The following is a 25,110-nucleotide window of genomic DNA, read 5'->3' as shown; positions in this document are numbered from 1 at the left end:
AACTGTATCTTGGCCAGTTGCTAACACTAAAAGAGCTCAAGTATGTAATAAAAAGACTTCCCTCTTGAATTAATGGCTATGTACCTGTCACGGTCTGATTCTTGGCATGTCAAACACACGTTGAATAATCTGAGTCTTATGTAGTCTTTCATCTTTTATCTTTTCATCAAAAAATCAACAGGCGGCCGTTAGTGTCGTACTTTAACAATGGCACCAAACGAGGAGTCATGAAGTGTCATGGCCATCCCACCTGCCACAATGAGTCCCAGCTACTACATCACTGGAGTATGGTTAGGTCCAAGATGACAACCAAGAGAGGGTACGCTCATCCCTATCTTCATACCCTGGCCTTTTTGCACAAGGTTGGATATGGGGTAGATTAGTCATGGGAGCCAATAAATGAAGAAGCTTCCCATAAACCACACCTGTTCACCTACCTCAAGAAGTCCAGGAGGACACTAAGTCACTTATCCTTTTATGATGTGGTCTGGTGAGGGAGGAGAGGCAGGAGGGAAGAGGACTTTCCACAGTCTCCAATGGAAAGGAGTGGGGGGGGACTTTTCAGTGCTGAACGATCGGCAGCTCCGAAAGGCGAAAGGCGTGTGGTTGATAATTTCAGTGCTGGATGAGGAAGGCAATAATGAAGTCAAACGGGAACAGCCACAATGTCCTAAGTCACTTCTGCACTAGGCTATGGGCACTACAGAATAGTGTCAGTAATATGTTCATATGAGGAGCCAATCAGCCCTTGTCAGAGTTCCCCTTTATAGGTAAAGTTTACTGCTACGGACCTTGTGTCTGTCCATGTAATGGGGTCAGTGCAAGATGTCTAGGAAGGGACTCAGCCCCTTATCAGAAGTGAGCCTCCTTTCCTATGAGACTCCTATCTGTTTCAGGTAGGGCAGCAAAGATATTATTTTCTGTGTGTAGGGGTCTGTCTGTCCATGGTGTTGGGTGTTCACCTGGATTAATTCTGAATTTTGTTTCTTATGTGTTTGGATGGGTCATTTGATAGTAATTATGTATCTTGTCTCTTTCTCCAATCTCCCAACCCCTCAGCCAGGCCCCAGTGTGCTGATGGTGGTATAGCTTAGCCTGGACAGCGAAGCGATGGAGGGGGTAGGAGGATCCTCATCTGGAAGAGGCTGTGGGCGAGCTCGTGGAGGGCGTGGGCAACAGCGGGCACATGTGTCCAGGCAGGCCTGGCGGAAGCGGCGGTGCATGAAACAGTAGACCAGGGGGTTGACACAAGCAGAGACGTAGCTCAGCAAGTGGATGAAAGAGATAGGGGCGCCTGAGAGTGCTCGTTGTGCGCCTGGGCCATCGAAGGCGCGCCACGTGTTGACGCTGTACACTGGCAGCCAACACAGGAAGAAAAGCAAAACAATCACTAGCAGCATTCGCACCACCCGCTTCTTAGCCAGCAGCTTGGCCTGGTTGGGCCGAGGGCCAGGGACTGGCCCAGGAGTGGGTGTGGTTAGCGTTGTCATCTCCAGTCGGGAACGCGGAAGTTGCACACAGCAGCCATCACTGTCTTCCCCAGCTACGCTGGTTACAGGCCGGCAGCCCCCGTTCTGGTGGACAGGCCCTGAGCACAGAGCACGGAGTGTGCAATCAAAGCAGAAGGCAGACTACTCTCAAACTGCAGCCCAGCCTCCACTCGATGCCCCTTCCCCACAGCTTTCACCACGGCCTCCCACCTTTCTACAATTCTTTCAGATCCACTCAAGTAAGGAGTTCATGCCCATCACTAAAGCCCTGTCCCTCGTGTTTTTCACCCACCTGGTGCTGCCCCACCCGGCAGGCCCCCTTGGTTTCGGGCCCGGCTTTGGGTCTCGCTGTCATTTTCACCATCAAAGTGGAGTCCTAGGTAGAGTTCGCGGGAGATGAGTCCATAGGCCACCGCAATAACCACACCCGGGATGAAGAACAAAAGCAGTAGCAGTAGCACGGACCTGGGAACACAACACAGACCAATCATTGTTTCCCTGTGGCCAGTCACAGGTGGATGGAGGCAAAAACTCAAGTTTCTAGGCTGCAGACTAGGTGGCTGAGGCAGGGGGTAGGATTTGGGATGCCACTGGGAAGGACAAGAGACCAACAAAGGGCCCTAAATTGGAATTTGGGGGTGTAGAATGAGGTTTGGTGAGAAAATTCCAGGAGATGGAGGACTGCTTTAGGGAGGGAGCGTAGCCATCTGATGGAAATGGGACTTCCTCACCAGGTTTGTTGGACACGTGCACTGGGCCAGCGATGCATGCACTGCAGCACTCGAGGTCCCACTGGCTGTACCATGGTGTACACAGGGTAGGGTACCATAAGCAGTCCAGACAGCAGCCACGTGGCTAAGATCACCCGAGCTGCGTGGGAGCGTGTTTGCCATACTCGTGCTTGCAGTGGTCGGCAGATGGCGCTGTATCGCTCCAGGGCTATGGCCACGAGATTTAGAGTGGATACACTCACTGATACCCCTAAACAAGGGTAAAGGAAAGGGTCATCTTGGAAACAACGCCCTCTGCATGCTCACCAGGATGATTTCCTCCACTCCTCTCAGGAAAAACCCTTGTATTTGTCAAGGGCTTTAAGAAGGGAGAGGGTAAAGGGGGAGATAGTGTTTGTCTCACCTACCCATGAGGTAGGAAATGGCCTTGCAGATGACTGTGCCGAAGATGAATGTGCCCATGAGGTTGGGCAGGAGTGTGAAGGGCATGCAAGCCACGGCCAGCAGGAGGTCGCTGACTGCCAGGGAGAGCAGGAAGGCGTTGGTGACCGTTCTTAGGCGTCGGCTCAGTCCCAGGACCACGATGATGAGCACGTTTCCGCCAACACTCATCAGAAAGATCACTGCATAAAGGGTGATTCTAATCGCCATCTCCAATTCTGGGTAGAAAAGAGAGGTGGCTGTAGGGGGATCTGAGCCCCATCCCTTCAGATCCCCAATTCCGCTTCACACCCGAAACTGTAATATCCAGCTAGATCCTGGCCGCTTGTGAATGCTTGCTAACCTCCTGGGACTGTGCAGTAAAATGATGATAGTAAATGCTATACCATCATAAATGCTGAGGCTTAGCTGAATTGGCTCAACCCTACTCTCCCGTAGAAAAGCCCACCTTTCAGGGAATCACTGATTGGATACTTCTTGAGATGACTAATCTGTAGCTACTGGGATTAAAAGGTTCCTTCCCTGACCATTCCATTGGACCTCCATGTACCCTTGACCACTCATTCCCTTTAGGACTGTGCTGAATCAAATCTGTGCTCTCTAAAAACAAAGACAAAACAGTATCCCCACAACTAAACAAGAGAGAAAAACCACCCACCACTATGTACTATCTACAACCCCTCCTTAGGACTGTCACCTTCTCTCTGTGCCACACCCACTCAACCCACTTGATGACTCAGTTTCTTTAATGCACCATGAGCACTTGTGACTCCCTTCTTAAGCTGGTTTCTCAGCCTGGGGATGAACACTCGTTCATAAAGCCCCTGCTTCCACCCCCATCACAAATTTATTTCCTAAATTTGATAAATCTCTATAAATCCCTCACCCTCCATGAATCAGACTGATTGCCACTGCTTTGGAAATGCTATTCTGGACACCTCATTTGGAACTAACGCCCACTCCTTTGACCCATGCATATTCCATATTCCCCACACACTTATTAGAACCTTTCGTTCCTTTCTGAGTTGTGCTTTACTATTCTCCAACTATTCATTCTCACTCAGTAAACATTTGCAGAGGACTCCTTTCTGTCAGGCAGTGGGGACAAAGAGGTGACTATGACAAATTCCTTGCCATCTGAAAGCTTACAGTACAGAGGAAATCTGAGATACTTTTAACAGATAATTGCCACACAGTGTGATAAGAAGTGAGGTTCAGAGATGTACAAGAAGCTAAGGGAGCCCCAGGAGGGACTGGTGTTGCTGGGTGAGTCAGAAGGGCTGGGAAGGTGACCCATTCATTTGTGTCACTGCCTATTGGGAGACAGACTCATCTTTGGACCTGTATCATAAGCGTGCGAACCCGAACAAAATTGGATTGAACCGAAGTAGACTGAGTCATCCGTATCCGTGGCCTCAGTGCCAGGGAGATTGGAGCTTGAAGAGAAAAAAGAGGGGAGAGCCGCCTACACTGTGGGGTAGTAAGTATCCAGAGGCACAGGCTCATCTTTAACTGCTAGCTAGCTCTCTTCTCTTGGCTTAGTTTCCAAACGGTATTACTGTTAATTAATTAAGGCTAACCAGCTTCTTTAGAAGTTGTTGTAGGATTCAAATAAAGCTCCCTTAACATGGGGCTGGAGAGCAGGCTCAAAGATATAAGGAGCACTTGTATGTTGGTTGGCTCACGAGCACCAGTAATTCCAGATCCTAGAAACCCTATTGTGACTCCCTATGTTGCACACACAATTGTGCACATGCATGTGCACACACACACACACCACCACCACCACCACCACTGCCGCCACCACCTCTGCCATCACCGGTTCTGCCACCTCTGCCACCATCACTACCATAAATCTTTAAAAAAAAAACCCTCAAATACGACTTAGCAGTAGCATTACTTGCTTAAATCTTTGAATACCCAAAATGCTTTGCTGCTGACAGCTACTGTAGGGCCCAGCCATTCATCATACTATTTCTTTCTTCTCCCAACCAAATCTCAGTCTAAATGCCTCTTTGTCCTCACCTTTATATTTCATCATGGCATCTCACTTTACTGGGCTTCTCTTTTCTGCCTGTGTATCTTGGGATACACATGTTAAAGGGTTTTGACGGACCATAGCATATGACAGGCTGATGTTGTTGCTGTTGTGTGTCCATTTTCAGGCTCCCCTCCTCCTCCTCCTCCTCCTCCTCCTCCTCCTCCTCCTCCTCCTCCTCCTCCTCCACCACCACCTCCTCCTCCTCAACCTCCTCCTCCACCTCCTCCTCCTCAACCTCCTCTTCCTCCTCCACCTCCTCCTCCTCTTCCTCCTCCACCTCCTCCTCCTCCTCCTCTTCTTGACAGGGTTTCTTTATCTAGTCCTAGTTGTCCAGGAGCTCCCTGTGTAGACTAGGGTGGCCTTGAACACACCGAGATCCTACTGCCTCTACCTCCCGAGTGCTGAGATCAAAGGTGTGTGCCACCACACCTGATTCAGGCTATGGTCTTTTCACAGGGACAGATTATGGAAGGCTTATGTGTGAGAAATTTGAGGTGTGTGAGGTGTGTGTGTGTGTGTGTGTGTGTGTGTGTGTGTGTGTGCGCGCGCGCGCGCGAGCGCGTGCGTGCATGCAGGCAGGGATAACAAAGAAACACTGGAAGGGAGATCTTTGTTAGAGAGGCCCTTGAACCTAAGAAAAAAAGAGCAGGTGGCCTTTTTGAACTCTGTTTTCCAAGTCTACTTTCTTCTGTTTTCACCTTAACTTCCTCAGTTCTGCCATCTTTCTCCCATCCTCTGGATCTCTCTTCAACTAATTCTTAGTGTAGTCACCACACTGCAGCCTGGTGTAGCACTGTGAACTATACAAGCACTTAAAAACCCGCGTCTCTCTCATTCGTCCAACAGATACACCCCATGTGTGTGCCTTTCAGCTTGCCTCATGTTGGCTCCAAAAGATGAAGCTACACTTCCCCTCTTAGGAAGTTCTTAATGTACTTGGAGTTTTCTGAAAACAAGAGGATAAAGTCACAGTAAGTGTGACAAGCAACTGTATAGCAAGTGTGTATGAGTGTATAGACTGTGTGTGTGTGCCTGAGTGTGCATGTGAGCATTGTGGGAGAGTGTGTAAGATTGTGGGCTAGTGTGAGCATGTGAGTGTGTGTGAGTGTGTGAGTGTGTGTATGTGTGTGTGTGTGTGTGCATGTACGTTCGATCATCCAGATGATGGCAGAGAAATGTGAGTACAAGAATCGAGGCAGCCTCTGAACCTTGAGCTGAGGTTGTGGCTCAGTTGGTAGAGAGCTTACCTAGCATGCCCAAAACCAGGGGTTTGAAGCCCAGTACCCTCTAAACCATGTGTGTTGGAGCATGCTTGCAATCCCAGGGATTGGAAGCAGAAGGATCAGATGTTGGGGACCAGGCTAGGGTACACGATAGCCTATCTAGAAAACAAAACAAACACAAACAGGCTTCTCTAAGAAAGGCTTCACAGAAGCTGAAGCACCCAATGCCTTCACATGCTGTGCTGGTTCTGGTCACTCCCGAACAGTGATGTCAGCATAGTACTCGTGTCCATTCCTCTGTGGTGAATGTGGATAGTGTTCAACTGAGGACAATAGCTGGGTGTGTGGACGACATCCATGTGTCAGTGGTGCTCAGCAAGGATGCAGAGGTCATATGCATGGGTGAGTGGGTGACAGCAGAACAGAGTGATGCTTTACTGTTGGAGGATATTATAGAGGCGGGTAAAGGTATCCCTTATTTCTCTGTGAGATGATTGGAGACAGGTATCATCTACATGTCTGAAGGTAACATCAGGTTGAATTTAGGCCATATTTAAGTTTAAAGAACACCCGAGTAACTGTGGTGACATTGGAATAAGCAAGGACAATGACCAAGGCTAAATAACATCTCTGTGTGTGATATCTTCAGGAACCATGGGTTACATGCAGAGCTCTGTATGTGAACGGGACAATAATCACAGTCATTCTGACAGAGGATGAGGTAGTGATACCAAGATGTGTGGGTACTATTCAAGTGAGCATAAATGTCAGATGTGTTAACACAGTTAAGATGTTCATCTTGATTGTGTGAAATAGCCGAGAACTGAGTGGACATACAGTCTTTGCTGAAAACATCTGAGTGCTTAAGAACAATACTCCATGATTTTCTGAGTAGTATCTGGAGAAGGTTTACTTAAACAGTCATGGGAAAGATGTGATATTTTGTGGGTACTAATAAAACAGTGGTAGCACGTGACAGACAAATAACTTCTAAATGACTGTGGACAATGCTAATGTGAGTGTTGGTGTTGGCTATTTTACTGTGGACAGCATCTGAGCTGATGGTAAAGTCACAGGTTCATCTAAGAATAAAGTGTACAGCATACAAATTTCTCTCTTTTGTTGCAGTGAGCCCAGGTGACATATGCATCTCTGGGGGTCCTATTCCAGTGAGACTGGCCAACAGTCATTGCACATGATGTGAGAGCACCCAGGCAACCACCTGATGTCTGCATGCAACAGCATCCAGACAGATGAAGCCGATCCTTGCACTGGGTTCTGAATCACTGTACATCTTGCTTCTTCAAGGTCCCTTGCTCTACTGGCTGCCCTCCTTTGCATCAGAACCATTAACATCTCTCTCGATCCTTCTCTACTTGCAAACACCCACGGTGTAGCATCTCTAGTCCTTGCTACTCTAGGAGCTAATACAAAAAAAATTTTTTTGAACCCATCACTTTGAGATCCTGTTTAAAAAAAAAAGAAAAGAAAAAGAAAAGAAAGAAAAAGAAATGCTCTGCTACATTCCAACCTTTCCTCAAACCCATACATTTTCTACCACTGATCTATTTTTCTTTCTCCCTGATGCCCCCACTCCTTGGACATTTTGCTAACTACTCTTGTTCACTTCTTGCAACCCCTTCTCCATGGCCCAGTCCTCCTCCTTCTGAGTCAGGTCTTGGTATCACATCACCCTCTCTGTAGTTATTGTGTATGAACAACCCCGGTGTGGATATTTTGTTCATCTCTGATTCATCATAGCAATAATTAGTATCCCTTACCTGACCTCAGCTAAGACTCTTCTCTCACTTTCTGCAAAGACACGGCTACTGTTTCTATTTCACTTACATCTCCTCCTGGACCTTCTTTCCTCTGCCTTGCTTTTAAATGCCAGCCTTCTGTAGGGTCCTGGCTCAGCTTCCCTGCTCTCATTTTATACAATATTTTTTAAAAGTATTTTGCCAATTCCTATGGTTTCTGGTTCTCCCCCCCAAAGGTGAAGACTTGCCAAGTCTATGTTTCCAGCTCAGATCTCCAAGGTAAGTTCCAGATCTCAGGATTCAACAGCTTTGGTGAGTAACCATCAATTTTTGAACTCTATGGGCTCCAAATTGAGTTTATAATAATTCCCTCTTTCAAAACTGTTTCTGCTCCTTCGTTATTAGGAGCTGAATGTAGGGCCTTGCCGTTGCAAGCAGGTGCTGTAATATGAAATGCACGTCTAGTCCCCCTCCTTGGTTGTCTCTCTATGATATGCCATCCACATCCTTTCAGTTGCCTAAACCAGAAACTGGATCTCATCCCTTGACTTCATCCACCCTCTCTATTTCTAATCAATGTTTAGGTTCTGTTGACTCCGTTTCCAGAAGTCGCTCTTGGGTCCGTCCACTTCTTTGCATCCTCACTGCCAGCCTCTCCATCTGTGCTAGCATCATCTTCCAGCCAGATTTGTGTAATGCAATAGCTTTCTAAAGTATCTTTCTGCATTCTATCTGAATCTCAACACCATGCAATCAATCCTGGCAGCACTATTTAGTGGATCCCAATGCCTCAGGAGGAAATCTACACATTATAGCAAGAGCTATAAAGCTCCCCAAGCACACTCTAGGTTGGTTTACACTGTTATTAGGAACCTTCAAGGGTACATGTTCCAGCATACAAAAACTGTGTTATACTGAACAGACATGCTATAGCCTTAAACTTTGAGCTTTTGAGACAGGATATCTTTCTCTAAGACATTTTATGCCTCTTCTGCTCTGTCACTTGGTTCTCTGTCATATTTCCCTACTTGATCACATCCATACCCCAGGAAACCCGTCTTAATCCCCAAGGGCAGAGTAGGCTGGAGATGTCCCTTTTATATATCCACAATGCTTCTTCTCTTTGTGCTACCATTCCTGGCTTACTGTCTGTTTCCCCTATAAACTCAGAGCTCCATGAAGTAGGGTTTTCGTCAGTTTTGTTAAATGCGTATCCTTGTTGCCTAGCAGTTTCTGGTCCAATAAATCTTTCCTGAGTGAAAGAGTAAGTGACAGTGGGTAAAAGCCAAACTGAGAAAGCATGAATTGTTTCATGGGCTGAGTAAATACGTAGGGTATAATTTAACAATGTTTACTTCTTGAACATAGAATCCAACTCCTTCCTTTTCCATTTACTGAACCCGAGCTCCCAGGTTCCACCCTCAGTGAAGTTACTAGACTCCCCAATTCCTTTGTGTGTCCATATTCCAATCAGACCCTCTGTGGGATTTCTAGGCAGTGATTTTCTCTGTCCCTGTGTACTTGGCTGCAGACTGCTGAGACTGCAGACTGTGTCTAGTTCGTTCAGTGTTCCCAGCACTAAGCCTAGTAAATGTTCATTAAACATTGCAAACAAATATGGGGATGGAAAGGGAACATGCATTTTAAGATGTTCATTGAAGCAATGAAGATGCTACTGATGGGAGGAATGAGTCATTTGCAGCCGGGATGAGGGAAAGCAGTAGGAAGGGAAGGTGACACAAAGGAATGGGGTGACTGTTGCCAGGGGAAGTTGGCTCTAGGCAAGTGAGAAAAGGGATACTTGGGGCGCTGTGGAAGGGACTCAGAGACCTTCAGAGTGACAGAGAAGACATGCAGATGGGTGGAGGACTTGACCCTGGGAACAGAAGAGTTTGGGGACAAATGGAACAAGAAAGGTAGCATTCCCTTGTGCTGGTTAAATTCAGATCTGAATGTAGCCCTCTTTTCTTGGGAAAGGTTGGGGTGGGGTGGGAGACTATTACAACTCTTATCTCCCATTCAGGCAGTCCAGAGAGCTTATGCCCTCACCGGCCCAGCCCTCCTTTGCCCTTCATTCAGAGGTTCCTGTCGCTCTCTCTCCTTGGTACTGGCTCTGTGAACTGGATGTTAAAGGAAAAGAAAGCTAGACCTGCTGACAAGAAGAGGTCCTTGTTTCCCGGCTGTGTGATGCTGAGCTCGGGGATGATCTGAGTAGCTATGGCAGAGCAAGTATGAAGTCGGGGGTTTTGAACCATGATGGGAAGGTGTTGGAGTTATGAGAGCTTGGGAGCGCAGTGTGTGAAGGGGGGGGGGGGGTCTCTGTGTGAGTCGCGGAAGTCCTACAAAGGAAAACTATGGGCAGCTGACAGAATAGAGGTCAGAAGGGTTCTTGAATAATGCTGTGGGGTTCAGTGAGAAGGGCTTAGGGAGGCACCCACCTCTGGTCCCGGTTCCGCGGATACGAGGGGGTTCACAGCTGAGGTTCCCGGCACTACTGCTGTTGAGAAGGGAGACACCCGGGCGGCACAAAGAAGACCCCGACCCGGGTCCTGGTCCCTGCACGCTGCGGTTCAGCTTGAGCAGCTCCATGGCTCCAGTGAAGTCCCACTTAGCTCTGCTAAGCGAGCTCTAGCACCGGTTCCACCTGCTCCCGCGGCGCTGGTGGCTCAGGCTCCCGCCCACCACATCGCCCGCCCCTCCTAGTTTCCGCCCCCTGCCCTGGCCCCAACTCCTCCACTCCCCCACCAGCCTCCCCTTAACCTCAGCCGGTTCCAGGCTCTAGGCGGCTTTTTGTCCCACCAGGTGACTCTCGGCGCGCCTCCTCGGCTCCAGAGTTCAGCGCGCGCTCCTGAGTGACTGCTCTCCAGGCTCGCCCCCGCGCTAGTTTCTCCCTTCTTCTCTTAAAGATGCCTTTTCTGCCCACCTCTTATACCAATGCCCCTAGTTCTGGAAGAGTGTGTGTGTGTGTGTGTGTGTGTGTGTGTGTGTGTGTGTGTGTGTGTGTGTGTGTGTTTACACGTGCGCCTGCCGGAGGGATGGGGTGATGGGAGAGTGAGTAGCTACTGTGGAGTCCAGCATCTTTCTTTGGTGGTTTAGATGACGTGGTGATGGCGGTGGTGATCCGGTTTTGCGTACCAGGCTCCCCTGCTACAGAGCAGGTGCCTTAGTACGTTTGGAGCCGCAGTTACGGAGTTCTGCCGCAGTGGCCGCAGTGATCGCCACAGTGTCAGCTACCTTAGCTCTTTGGTGAGGATTAGCTTCTGCCTTGGCATATCCCACCTCCTATCTGAAACTCCAAACCTAGGCTTCTTCTTCAAAGACTCTAAAGAGGGTCCTGGAGGGTCGCAAAGAAGACAAGGAAAAGGGTTGGAGTGAACTAGGGCGACCGGGAATTGAAGTGAGAACTGCTCTAAATGAACTGAGTTGAGGTGTGGTACGGGTTCTGGTATGGGTTCTAGTTCTCGCCCTGACCAGGGTGAAAGATAGGGAGCAGGCAGCGTCCCTCGTCTTTAGGCAGCGTCCACCCACACCTAAAACGACGATGCTCCATTTGCTGTCAGCATAGGTGCAGCACCGGGGTAGGGTGTTGGGTTCCCATGAGAGGGGGCCAAGGGAGGACTGGGTCACTGGGTTGTGGCAGGAGAGAGCAGGGAACAAAGTCGAAGGCGCCTCTGGTGTGCAAGAAGGCTCAAGTGGACTCTGCTTCCTTAGGCAGGACTGGCCTCCTTTTCTTTTTCAGCCTTGTTTCTACCAGTCTCCTCCATTCCAAAGAAATTCTGGTGCAATGTGAAATATCTTTTGAGATCCCAAAGTGGCTATCAGAGGTTGGGTGGAGAGGGATACGAGGAAGAGAGAATTAGAGTTGGGGGTGGGGGTGGGGGAGTCTGGATATATGGGGAATTCAGAATCAGTATCCTGACTGTTTTGAAAGGACCTGATCACTCAGCAGAGTTCATAAGGGCTGAAGCGCTGGAGGAGGGGTTAAGCCTGTGATGTCATCATCCACTGTTACCCCTGCTCTTCTGAGAGCCCAGGATCAGAGGAACCCGATGTGCTGTTTGCTCACCTCCAGCACAGGTGGTATCTCTGATAATCCGATGAGCTTTTCCCACATTGGATGATGGTAGCATTGAGAAACAAGGGGACAAAGGAAATGCAGGGGAAGAGAGAAGGGAGATGGATGTAGCTTGCATGTACGTATCCAGGTGTTAATTATGGGACTGTGTGCCATCTTCCCATGCAACCAGTCTGTCCCTGAAGAGCTCCCACTAAGTGGGGACTTTACCAAATAAGCCAGAGTTTGCAATACTCGGTCCTACATACAATTGTTATGATGTACACATTGAAAAATTTGGAATTAGGACTGTATCGATGCCTCAGCCTTTAAGAGCACTTGATTCTTTTGCAAAGGATCTGGATGTGGTTCCCTAGCATTGACAAGGTGATTTTCAACCCCAGTTTTAATAGATCCACTTCTCTTCTGGCCTCTGTGGGTACCAGGCACTCACGTGGCACACATGCATATGTGTGGACAAAACACTTATAACACATAAACACATAAAGTAAAAAGAAAAAGGAAACCTAAGAATTATCCTAACTCTTCTATGCTTCTCCACCACTGTAATGGATGCTGTGACACAAAGCCCAGACTCCTTAAAAATAAAGGATTCATTGCCTAGCAGACAGCTCTCAAGTCTCAGTCCTTTTCAGAAATTGTTAGAGCAGAGTAACAAGTCCTTCAAAATCATGGACTCTTCCCAGGGTATTATGCATACAATGACTGATCAGCACAGAGGAATCAGCCCCAGCATCCTCGTTCCCTTGAAGGACAGTCTGTTCATAACCCTCTAGCTCCTCCTTTGAGGTTGGCTGAGGACTCTGTTGGGTCTGAATGACTGCTCAGCCTCTCACTTTGCCCAGTCCTATTTTCATTGGCTCTTGTAGAAGATCAGGAGTTCAAGGTCATTCTCAGCTACATAAAGAGTTCCAGGCCAACCAGGGCTACGAGTCCCTACTTTAACACACACTCCCTTCTTCAGAGTACTCCTTAGTAAACACCCTTTACAGCAGTTTCTGTTTTAGGGTCTGCTTCCTGGGGAATATAGCCATATCACTCCCACAGTCAATCGATCACAAAGCCCCGATCAGTGACATTCAGCAGTCTCTTGTGATCTGATCCCAGGCTCCTAGGACGGCTAACACACTTTGCTGGTTACATCCAATCCTCTATGGTATGGTAGAGTTTGATGTTCAGATACCATTTGAATTATGCCAACCCACCAACCTTTACTTTTAGAAGAGAGGGAGTCTTCACTTGGATCTATGAAGTCCTTATAGCCTGGCTTCTGCTAACCTCTTTAGATAGCTCTGTAATTTTTGTTCCTCCTGTTGTACACACGTTGGTTTTCTTTAAGTACCCCCTTTTTGTTATGCACTTTCCAGTCATGTGGATTTTGCGTATGCTTTCTGGAAGGTTCTCTTTTCCTTCAATGCCCATCTATTTAATCTCATGTAGAGTAGCATTCGCAGAAATATTTTCCTTTCCTGACTGTCTCGGAGGGTGATGTCTAATCATGGCTATCCTTGTACAATCATTTCTCGAGGGTAGCTGAGTACAGTGAAGAATCAGCCACATGACAATGCTATGTGGAAACAGAGGTGTTGCAAGAGGAATTAATGTCACTAATCAGTTGCTCTCAAAAATACAGAAATTATTCAGATAGTCCTAGTCAAATCATATAGATCCTTTAACAGCTACGAGTTTTCCCTGACTGGACAGACAGCAGTGGGAATCATATAACTGAAGAAGGGTGTGTATGCAGAACTAGGGTCTTGTAGCTCTGGTGGCCTGGTATGTGGCTGAGAATGACCTTGAACTCCTGATCTTTCTACTTTCACTTTCTGGATGCTGGAACTAGAGGTCTGTACCACTGTCCTATCTGTTGTTGTTTTGTTTTATTTTGTTTTTGTTTTGTCAACTTTACAACAGCATGTATCTTGGAAGAAAGAGCCCAAGCAGAAAATGCCCCCATCAGATCGTCTCTTGGCAAGTCTGGTATTTTCTTGCTTGATCAATATGGGAAGGCCTAGCCTGTTGTGTTATTACCCCTGGGAAAATGATCTGGGATGCATAAGGAAGCAGGTTAAACAAACCATGCGGAGCACTAAGTAGCATTCTTCCATAACCTTTGCTTTAGTTCTGCCTCTAAGTTCCTACTTTGAGCTCCTATCTTGACTTCCTTTGATGATGGACTATGATATGGAAATGTGAGCCAAATAGAGCCTTTCCTCCCCAAGTCGCTTTTGGCAGTTGTGTTTTACCACAGCAATAGAAACAGAACTAGACATCCACTATGCCCAACTCAGTACACTAGTGTTTTTAAGGCTGATTTTAAAAATTCTACTTATGTATATCATGTGTGTGTGTGTGTGTGTGTGTGTGTGTGTGTGTGCGTGCCACGTGCGTGTGGGTGTCTGGGAGGACAGAAGAAAGTGTCGGATCCCTGAGCTGGAGCTATGGGCCGTTGTGAGTGTAGCTGATGCAAACTGAACTTTGGTTCTCCAGAAGAGTAATAAGCAATCTTAAACTGCTGAGCCACCTCTCCAACCCCTCAACATACTATTGGTGGCATGAAGACAGGGGACCCTGTGAGGAAGTGACAACAGCTGATGCAAGCTAGAGAACAAGGAGGGCACAGAGCAAGGACCTGAAAGTGATTTCTGAGAGCAAGTTACCCTACCACAGCCAGCAAAATACCAGGGACTTTTAGTCTTTTCTGAATCTCTGGAAGAGAAGTTGGTGCAAATGACAGCTTGTGACACCACATTGGGCAGACTTCTGGCTCAGGGCTCTGAGCAATAAGTGAATGGCTTTAATCTAAAGCAATCATTGTGATCTGTTGCAGCTGCTATAGAAAAGCAACACACCTTTTAGTTAAGTGGGTGGAGACTCTTGTAAGCCACACCAGGAAGATATGGGACACCGTAAAGACTGTAGGAATGACTCATGTCAAAACAATTCCATATACAGACAGTCATCAAACACAGACAACATTGTTGATGCCAAGAAGTGCATGCTGACAGGAGCCTGATATAACTGTCTCCTGAGAGGCTATGCCAGAGCATGACAAATACAGAGGCGAATGCTAGCAGCAAACCATTGACCTGAGAACGGGGTCCCCATTGGAGGAGTTAGAGAAAGGATTGAGGGAGCTGAAGGGGCTTGCAACCCCATATGAACAACAATAGCAACCAACCAGAGCTCCCAGGGACTAAACCACCATCTAAAGAGTACACATGGACAGACCCATGGCTCCAGTTGCATATGTAGCAGAGGGTGGCCTTCTTGGGCACCAATGGGAGGAGAAGCCCTTGGTCCTACCACAGCTGGACCCCCCAGTGTAAGGGAATTTCAGGGCAGGGAGGCGGGAAGGGGTGAGTGGTTAGGGGGAGCACCCTCATGGAAGAAAGGGGAGGGGGAATGGAATGGGAGTTTATGGACTGGAAACCAGGAAGGGGGATAACATTTGAAATGTACATAAAAAATAAAAAAATGTGCAAAAAATGCTGTCTGGGAATAATAAAATATGTCAGATCAGAAAAAACAAAACAAAACAAAACAAAACCAATTCAGGAGGTGAGATCAGTTCAGATAGGACGTGCTAGTGGCTTGAAGTCATAGAAAGAATGTAGAAGATGGATGCAAAAGCTGTCCAGGAAGCAGGAAAGCAGAACTTGGGGTGTTTGCAGATAACAGAGGGGATGAGAGAAAAGTCCCTGAAATTTTTCAAAATTAACTACTGAATAAAAACTGCTAACAGAAACTGTTTCAGGCATGGTACTTTTGATGAATTCTTTTCCTCTCTCACAGAAAGTTATAAAATTAAGCCTGATATTATTTGTAAATTTATTATTATTTTGCTTTAGGAATTTTCAATGACCGTACATATATCAGGTTTGATTTGGGCATTTAAAAAGTATGTTTTAATTCTCCTACCATCCTCTTCTCCTATATCCCCTGACCCTTCCCAACCCTTCCAACCCTTTGTAGCCTCCTTTCATGACACAATGTCCTATTGCCTGCCTTCCTCAGCTCCTCTTCTCTTCTCATGGTCTCCTGTGCACACATATCTACTCAGATGCACATGTATAACCATTATATGCTAGGAGCTGCATATGAGACAATATTCTATTTTTTCCTCTTTTTGAGTTATCTGGCTTAATTCAGTATTTTCCAACATCACTCACTTTTGTCTGTGTTTACCTCTAGCATTTCAGCATTCTACCATTGTGTAGGGACACTACAGTTTAATCGTCCATTGTCTGTTGATGGACATGTAGGAAGGATGCATTTTCTTGCAATCATGACTAATGCAGCAGTGAACATGAATGTGCAGTAACCACTTGGGTAGGACATAGAGTCCTTGGGTACATGCCCTGGAGTTGTATAGGTGCGTTATGTGACAGATCTATTTTTCTTTTTTTAAACTGTATTTTATTTATCATTATTATTATGTGTGCACATGTGTGTATGATATGTGTACATCAAGGGTGTGTGTCTGCTTGTGGTACAATTTTGTAGATTAGGTTCTCTTCTTTCCACCTTTATGTGGGTTCCAGGGATAGAGTGCCAGATCATCAGGCTTACTTGTGTGGGTATATGTGTTCAAGCATGAACGTGTGTGTGTGTGTGTGTGTGTGTGTGTGTGTGTGTGTGTGTGTGTGCAACTCCCTTGTCTGTGCCTTCATAGTCTGGAATTTCAGTGCATGGCTACTCACCCAACATAAACAATGGCTTTAACTGGGGAGTCATCTCCCCAGCCCCAGTAATTCTTAAATTGATAAGTTTCCATATCAACTGTACCAGCTTATATCCCTACCAGCAGCAAATAACAGTTGTTCTTTGCAGAAGTTAGGCCTAGTTCTTCCTCCCAGCTCCATGCTCTCAGAAATCCTACTCGGACTAAAAATATATTTACAAATAAATACCTTTGGCCTTATAGGTACACTCTTCTGACTAGATTATAACTTAAAGTAACCCATTTATTCTAGCCTACAGTCTGCTATGTGGCTGGTGACCTGTGCTCAGGTACCCTGTGTCCATCCTGTCACATCGTCCTCCAGTGAATCTCCTGTGCCTGGCTCTTCCAGAATTCCCAGCGGATGTTCCACCTCCTATTTCCTGTCTAAGTCAAAGGCCATCAGTTTTATTATTGGCAGGTGTCACATCCATACAAGCATAAGATAATCTCTCTACCATTCCTCCCACATCCCCATCACAGGAGAATCCTGAACCTTTCAAACACTGTTCCTGGGTAAGAAACTGAGTGACTGAGAAATTGTTCAGAAGTTAGTGACCTGGAGACCCTTGATAAAGAGTCTCGGAAAGAGCCATTTTGGTCAGTGCCTGGAGGAAGTAGGGTGAGCGATTTCGGGAAGGTGCTTTAGAAACATGGTCATTACAGAAAGGGCAGAACTACAAAAGAATGTGGGAAGAAAGATTTTAGTTTGAATCTCAACGTTCGGACTTTCTTTAAAGATGGAATCCTTATAATAGAGAGACTTCCAATGTAGCTGGAAGGATGGAGGTTAGTTTATGATGCTAGATTTCTGGGAAGACAAGAAAATGGGCTCTAGAGAAGAGGAGGGACCTAGCCTTTTTTTTTTCTTTTTTTAAATAGAAGTAGAGACTCAATCTCGATGTCAAGTGTAAAAGGGAATCAAAATACAGCGAACAACTATATTTTCTTTGGTTTATTTATTTGTTGCCTTGTTTTTCCTGAGGTGAAGTGAGGTCTTATGGCTAGGATAGTGGCTATGCCGGGAAGAGACAAAGCACAGCTTCTAGATGTGGGTGTTGAAGGAGAGAAGAAGCAGGCTCCTGTCCTTTGGAGGCTGACTGTAGTTTTGAGGGCAAGCCACCTTTGGTGATGTCTGGAGGCAATGTGGGAGAGGTGTCAAGGTGACAGAGCAAACGCCTGGATGGTCTTTACTCTGAAATGATTTTTACTGTTCTGGTTATTCTGCATAAAAAGCTCTCTACACTCTTCTCTCTCATTTCTTTCACTATTGCCATAGCAACGCAATGGGAATCTTAACTAACACAGTGGATTTGTGGGTTTGGTGTGCTTAGGAGCTACATGCTGTTGGTGAGTGTGTGTGTGTGTGTGTGTGTGTGTGTGTGTGTGTGTACATACATGACGCAGCTCCTGTATGGAGCTCAGAAGACAATTCTAAGTGTTTGCTCTTGTTTTCCTGTTGGAGACAAGATCTTTTTCTTGTTCTCCAGTGTGTATACCAGGCTAGCCACCTCCCATGTTTCTGAGGATTCTCCCCGTCTCTACCTCCCATCTGGAGTAGAAACACTGGGGTTGATATGTGCTGTTGGATTCAGCTTTGTGTGGGTTTTTAGGATTTGGACTCAGGTCCCCATGCCTACCCAGTAGGCACTTTCCCCACTGAGCCATCTCCCCTACCCAATATAGTTAAAACAACAATAACAATAACAAAACAAAACAAAACCCAAAAAACAAAACACACACACACACACACACACACACACACACACACACACACACACACCATAAAACAAGCCACAAAGCCAACACTACCTAAATGTAATAGGGAGCAGGAAGTGGAGCACAGAGAGGGATGGAGTAAGTCGGGACAGTAGGGTGGGCCCCCTAGAGTAGATCTTTCATTTTCTTCAGCACCTTAGTGGCAATGTTGATGGTTCAGCTCTTCAGAGGTGGGGAGTCACCAGGTAGGAAGGATGGAAGAACACAGGGACGAGTGCACAGTGATGGGCCGTGAACTCCAAGCTGGGCACAAGCAGGAACTACAAGGGGTGTGACAAAGCCTATGGAGACTTTGACTCTCCTCAGTGATAAGGAAAAGTGGACAGCATAATGGCATCCCGAGCGTTCAAGTGCAGGACTGTAGAGAGTGAGGAAACAGCTTTGGTGAGTGCAGGCCCCAACTCATGGAGAATGCATTGCAAGAGGGCGAGAAGCTTCCAAGGCAGTAAGGGAGACCAGATACGGTCATAACGGATCTGGAGAGCTGATGTCTTCATAACAGAAGCAGGTCAGATATTGACCTATCTCCCTCTCAGGAATGACCACATAGGGGTACTGTGAGAAGGCAAACCCAGAAATGACCATCTCGAATAGCTGAATCTGCTGCCACCCAGACTTAAGACTTGTAGCTTAAGAACTGTTAGAAAATTTATTCCTGTTCTTTAAGCTACCCAGGCTGTGGTATTTTATTATGGAATGTTCTTCATTCTCTAACAGTTTCTCAGACCTTTCTCCATACATCTTTTAAATCGCCCTTACCCCCCCTTCCCTCCCCCTCCTCGTGTGTGTGTGTGTGTGTGTGTGTGTGTGTGTGTGTGTGAGAGAGAGAGAGAGAGAGAGAGAGAGAGAGAGAGAGATTTGAGTGTATATGTATGTATATGAACTTCTGTGGGTTCTGTCACAGGTGTGCCTTGGCTTGGGTGTGGAGGTCAGAGGACAACCTTGGATGTTGGTCCTCATCTTTGAGAAAGGGTTTTTCTCATCACTGTGGAGCTGGCTGGTCCACAAGTTTCTGGGAATCTTCTGCATCTGCACTGAATCTCACTGTGGGTATGCTTCGATCACAGACATAGGCTGCTCTGTTGAGGTGTGCATGAGTTCTGAGGATCCCAAGGCAGCCCCAGAGCTTGCATGATAATGACTTTACTCACTGAGTCATCTCAGCCCTCTGCACCTCTTTCAATACTTGTTTTTTTCTCTCTTCTTTATTGTCATTCTCAGACCTTGGTTCCTAATGGCTTCAGGAACCTCAAATTGCTGACAATTTATTTTTGTCTTTATAATAGAGGTTTAAATTGTTTTCCTTTTTATATTTTGATCATATCATTTTCCTCCCCAACTACTCCCAGAACCTACCTACCACCCCACTTCCCACTCAACTTCATGTCCTTTATCCTTCCTTAAAAAAAAGAAACAAATCAAAATAAACAAAAGAAAAAAAAGCCAAACCAAGAAACAAAACATATAAAAAACCATGGAGTTCATTTTGTCAACTCACTACTCTTGCTCTCGGGGGCCTGCTCTGCAGTATGGTTGACATACCCACTCCCCTGGGGGTGGGTGTAGATTTTCTCTCTCCCAGCAGGTATCCTTATAAGCAGCTTCTTGGTAAGGGATGGGACTTCGTGTCCACTTCTTGTATTGGTCTTGCATAAACTCTCACAGTGTCTGTGAGCTCATCTGTGCGTCAGCTCTGCTTGTGTCTAAAGAGCCTGTTTCCCTTTGCTTTATCTACCACCTCTGGCCCTCACAATCTCCCCACTTCCTTTTCTTTGATGATAATTTCTTATGCATGGCATGTTGGTCCTCATCTCTTGACCAGGCTAATGTCCTCTGCAGCATCTAACTGCTGATGAGTAATGGGAGTTCAGGGCCAGGAAATACCATGAATATGCGGATTTAATGAAAGTTGTTTAGTTAATTAATTCATCAGTGTTGAAGATTAAACTTAGGGTCTTACTCATACGGATGAACACTACCACTGAGCTACGTTCTCAGCCAATGAAAATGACTTATAAAAAGGAAGGTAAACTAATTGCTACTTGGAGAAGAGGGGGTTCCCATGTATGAGAGAAGAACAGGATGCAATGTATTAAGAGGATACATATTCATAATTCCAAATGAGGAAGTTTCATCCAGGCCACTCTTCCAGAGTTTGAAGAGAAGGCTGTACAGAGCCAGGAAACAGGGAAGGTTTCAATGAGGACAAGAAGAGAACTGCAAAATCAGTACGAACATTCATAGGAGAAAGACTTGGATCCTCATCCCAGAATCAGTCAGAAGCTTATGTGCTCAAGAAGCAAGTCAAACCATACGATGTCCTGAGTAGAGCCAGGTTCTGTGCTGTGAGGCTGCTGTTGTGACTCATCCTGACCTGCCAAGGGTGTGTTTGGCTTTAATTTAGCTTTGTGTCTTGGGGCTTCTGGACCACCAACCTTGACTCTTGGTTTACATTTCCCTTTGGGAGGTTCTGTCACCCAGGCATGCTCTGAGCCGGTAACCCAAGTACAATCTCCTTTCAGTGCTCAGTACCACACATGAGGTAGGTGAGGGAATACTTACTGCTTCCATAAATGCTCAGGAAAAGCAGCCAAAGAGAGGAGAATGTAGCACCTAATTCCTGGTCAGATAACCTGTGTTGCAAGACAGTGTTTATTCTAAGCAGCTAAGCAGCTGAAGGTCCACAATGTGCTAGTTGTTTACTGGGAAACCCACCACTCACACACACACCGTAGTGTCATGACAGGGTCACATAGTAAGTTCTATCCCCGGTATTCATTCTCTCTCTCTCTCTCTCTCTCTCTCTCTCTCTCTCTCTCTCTCTCTCATTCTCTCTCTCTCTCTCATTCTCTCTCTTTCTCTCTCTCTCTCATTCTCTCTCTCTCTCACACACACTCTCTCTCTCATTCTCTCTCTCTCTCACACACACACACACTCCACACACACTCTCTCTCATTCTCTCTCTCACACACACACTCATTCTCTCTCTCTCTCTCTCTCTCTCTCTCTCTCTCTCTCTCTCTCTCTCTCTCCACACACACACAGGAGATAAATGGCATTGTAGTCCCTGGACTTTCCAGCTTCCTCCTTGCCCCATCTCGTCAGTCCTTCTCTCTGGGTCTGACGAGGTTGCTTTCTTTTGAGTCCACACCTTTCAAGGCTTTCTCTGCATTTCTGTGACGTGTGGATATGCTTCTGTGTTGAGCTCCTGCCTACGCAATCCCTGCCCACATAGGAGGCTCTTCTCTTGCCATAATTAAACAAAGAGGAAAATGGCTGGGAAGGCAGCCAGCTGGAGTCAGAGCAGGCATTAATGTTGGGCAGGGGAAACATCAGGGGCAGTATTGGCCTTTCAGGTCCCTGAGCTTGTGATCTAGGAGAGCAGAGCCACACACCCAGAGGCTGCCTCTGACTGGATAATCACACTTGGTATCTAACTGAGCCTCATAGCTGGTCAGTAAAGACCAGAGATCTACCAGGTCAAGGCCTCACTCGAGAGCTAATAGAGTCAAAGAAAAGCCACTCAGAGAGAGCTTCCAAGTATGTGCCCAAATTATTAGCTTCTGGTGCTCCTGTGGGTCCTGCTGGTGATGAAGGCTGATAGCAACAGGCTGAGATATTGAAATTGGGAAGGTACTTGTTAATATTGTAGAGGAATTGGGTTCAGCTCCCAGGACTCACATAGTGACTCACAACCATCTGTAACTCCAGTTCTGTGGGATCTGATGTCCTCTTCTTACATACATAAATGCACATACAAATAAAATAAATCTAAAAATTAAAAAAGTGTTTTGACAGACCAGTCAAGATCACAATGCCCACCAATATTATTCTTTGCCCTTGAAATTCCATTTCTTCCGGGGTATGTCTCCCAGTTTTTCAAAGTAATTCTGAATCCTGGAACAGAGGGTTGTAAGAGGAGGAAGAACCTGGCACCCTCTGCTGGCTACATATGGTACTGCAAGAAGAGGCCGGAGGCCATAAATTCTTGGGCCCAAAGGAGCTTGACAGCTAGAGCCTCAGAATTCTCAAGGCAAAATCACAGGTAGAGGGAAATGAGTGATAAATGGTATTCATTATGGAGAAATCTCTATCCACCAGATGCTGGTGTGAATTCGACACTCATAAATTAATCTACATTTTTTTTTTTTAATGTGGAGCTCACTATTGGCCGCTTCCTCCTTTTTTTTTTTTCTTTTTTTTTTTTTTTCCGGAGCTGGGGACCGAACCCAGGGCCTTGCGCTTGCTAGGCAAGCGCTCTACCACTGAGCTAAATCCCCAACCCCCTACATTTTAATTCTCTAGCATTTGCTCTCAATAGTGCTAAAAGATTTTGTAGAGCAGAAGCAAACCTCAAGCGTGATTGGCTACCATTACATGCTCTGTCCCACCTGCAGTATTTCAGTCCAGCTTAACAGGTACCCCGACTTGGGTCATGATTTTGATACCAGCTTGACAACCCATCTCTGATTCCAGACTCTGCCAAAACCAGCTGAATCCCAAGCAAGAATCCACCCACCTTGCCCCCTCTTCTTAGGAGTTTACATTAGCTCTTACCTTGGGGTGGATAGCCCTTCTCCCTATGAATCTGACTCTTTTCCAAGCTTGACAAGTTATTTCCATATCTTTCAGGGCTAGCAGCCAAACACAAAAAAAAGAAAGAAAGAAAGAAAGAGAAAGAAAAGAGGAAGAGAGAAAGGGAGGAGAGAGAAAAGAGAGAGGCGGGTAGGATGAGATGATAATTTTTCTGCAGGAGATCAGCCAACTGGGAAAATAGAGTGTGAACACTGCATTTCAGCCAGCCCAAGGTATCCTGAAGCCATAACTCTTGAAGAAAAGACAGCGAGGGCCTACGTCTGCTGGCAGAGAGAAGAGCTAAATCTCAAGCAGCCATGATCTCAGCAGGAAAGCCCTTGATATATTTTGACACTTTGGGGCAAATCTAGCAGCACGCAGAATGTAGATCTCCAGTGTAGCAGGTGGTTCCCATCTTTGTGGCTGTGTCCTACAGCCTTGTCAGTAGGTAACAGCTTTGCTTTGCAGGAGTGACTACGTCTCCCCTGGTTACCACAGTGACTGATCAAAAGTGTCGCATCGCTCTTTGCGAAGGAAGGGGCTTGAATTGCTTTAGCCCCAAAGCTGGTATTCTCGCTGAATGAACGAATGAATGCATAAATAAGTATGAAATAATAGATGTGGGCTTCATTTCATTCATGTGACTTAGGAGCCTGTCATTTGGGGTGCGTTATTTAATCCCATAGCCTCATTTTCTTTATTTCAGCATGGGGAGAGTACTGATATCCTTGTCATATGGCTGCAATGATGAACTGAGACAATACGTGTGGCAGAACCAGCATAGAGTAACTCCTTGACAAATCAAACCTAGTATTTTCGGTTGCTCTAAGGGCTACAGCTTCCTGCTCTGGAAAGAGTGAGCATGATAGCAAACTTCCTAAAACCGGTATAAGAACCCAAACTATAGCATGTGTATAGCAGTCATGAATGCCTCCTTAGTGATAGGAAAAATACTGTATATATATCTTGAGTTTTGCAAATTTCATTAAAGTTTCTAACAATCTGACTTTCAGAGGATTCTTATCTCGGTTGCATTTTATGCATTTCTGTCTGTTTTCTCTTCCCCAACTTAGGGCAGAGTCTATGGTGTTCTGCCCTCAGTGCTAGCTGGTTGTGCCTTGTTCAGGCTTACACACTCTTACGGGGTATACGATGAGATTCCTAGTGCTTCATGATGACACTGTGGTCAGCCTCTAGTTTCTACAAACACACAACTCTGAGTTTTCCTGTCCTGTGCCCTCTGTGAAAGTGGGATTTAGTTGCTCCCTCCCAAGAGATTATTACAGTGGGCAGAAATTTGGTGATTACTATTGCCTTCTGATTACGGCAAAGGGATCTTTGCAGATGTAATTAAAGCTAAGAGTCATCCAAACTTGAAAAGAGAAGTTATTCCACATGATTCAGGTTGACCTAGCCTAATATGATGGGGCATGAAGAACATTTAGTTTGCTTGGTCCTGGGAGTTGAATGCTTGGGGGGAGAGGGGGTGGGGCTTGAAGAAGACATGCATCAGAAAACCAAAGATCTGAGTCCTCTAGTCAAGACTGGCAAGTTCTGCCAATAGCGTGAATGAATCTGGGAGTAGATTCTCCCCTGAGGCCTCCAGCTAAGAGCCTAGCCCAGCTGACATCTGAACTCAGTCTTAGCAGGCTCTGAGCAGAGCCCGGATCTGAGTCACACAAGTGTGAGGTAATTAGTGGGTGCTGTTTGAGGCCGTACAGTTTGGTAAGATCTTATAGTAAGGAACAAAAACCCTAACATATTTTTCAAGATTCCTGTTCCTTTAATTAATCTTAAGGAATATTCTACCCTGAGGTCCAGAAGTTTCTGTTCCTTCACCTCTAAACCTGTGTAGACGGACAGGAACATTTGCCTCCAAGTGAATTGTTGATGAGGTCCTAAGAGACCTAGCTTTTGTAAGCAAAATGGGACAGGGGCTTCTGATGATTCCTAGTTTTAGAAATAGTTTCATGTTCAGGCGACACAAACATCTCAGTTGTTTCCTATGATGGAGGGATGGAACGACTATTTCAATTCCATTTCTCACCATCTACTGAAGTGCCCCCCTTGGCGCTTGTTACATGCTGAGGGTTTCTCCAGACTACAAGAACTGACCTTTATTTTTGTTATTACAGAGATTTGAGATTGCATTCTACCCTCTCTACCCACAATTCCAAGCTGTGAAAGCACTGTCTTCAGTACAGTGACTGGAACTGCTCCACCACTGAAGGACCCCATATGGTGACACCACACCCCTCATCCTGGAAGAACA

At 46.2% G+C, this 25,110-nt stretch overlaps 1 protein-coding gene and 1 long non-coding RNA gene across 2 annotated transcripts; one reads left to right on the top strand and one right to left on the bottom strand.

Annotated features, from left to right (window-relative positions):
• Positions 1-304: 304 nt before the first annotated feature.
• On the bottom strand, positions 305-10,310 carry Cckbr (cholecystokinin B receptor). The gene is made up of 5 exons (NM_013165.3): positions 10,125-10,310; positions 2,629-2,880; positions 2,222-2,471; positions 1,783-1,955; positions 305-1,588 (listed from the first exon to the last, which is right to left on the bottom strand). Exons 1-5 carry the CDS (start codon positions 10,273-10,275, stop codon positions 1,056-1,058), a joined length of 1,359 nt encoding a protein of 452 aa, NP_037297.2. The 5' UTR covers positions 10,276-10,310; the 3' UTR covers positions 305-1,055.
• On the top strand, positions 7,997-25,110 carry LOC108349007 (uncharacterized). Its single transcript, XR_001835923.3, has 3 exons — positions 7,997-9,602; positions 9,710-9,915; positions 24,974-25,110. It is a non-coding gene; the product is annotated as an uncharacterized LOC108349007 (long non-coding RNA).

The sequence above is a fragment of the Rattus norvegicus genome, chromosome 1 (genome assembly GCF_036323735.1).
Source record: "Rattus norvegicus strain BN/NHsdMcwi chromosome 1, GRCr8, whole genome shotgun sequence".
In the NCBI taxonomy this organism is placed as follows: domain Eukaryota; kingdom Metazoa; phylum Chordata; class Mammalia; order Rodentia; family Muridae; genus Rattus; species Rattus norvegicus.
Note: the sequence above shows the minus strand (reverse complement) of the source record. Positions and strands in the feature narration are given on the sequence as shown.

What these genes read in the sequence shown, in the direction of transcription:
- Cckbr (NM_013165.3), bottom strand. Translation starts at nt 10,275, where the DNA reads ATGGAGCTGCTCAAGCTGAACCGCAGCGTGCAGGGACCAGGACCCGGG. An exon ending in GGCCATTTCCTACCTCATGG is followed by an intron (nt 2,472 to 2,628) that starts GTAGGTGAGACA and finishes ACCCTTGTTTAG; the next exon opens with GGGTATCAGTGAGTGTATCC. An exon ending in GCCGGGTGGGGCAGCACCAG is followed by an intron (nt 1,589 to 1,782) that starts GTGGGTGAAAAA and finishes CTCTGTGCTCAG; the next exon opens with GGCCTGTCCACCAGAACGGG.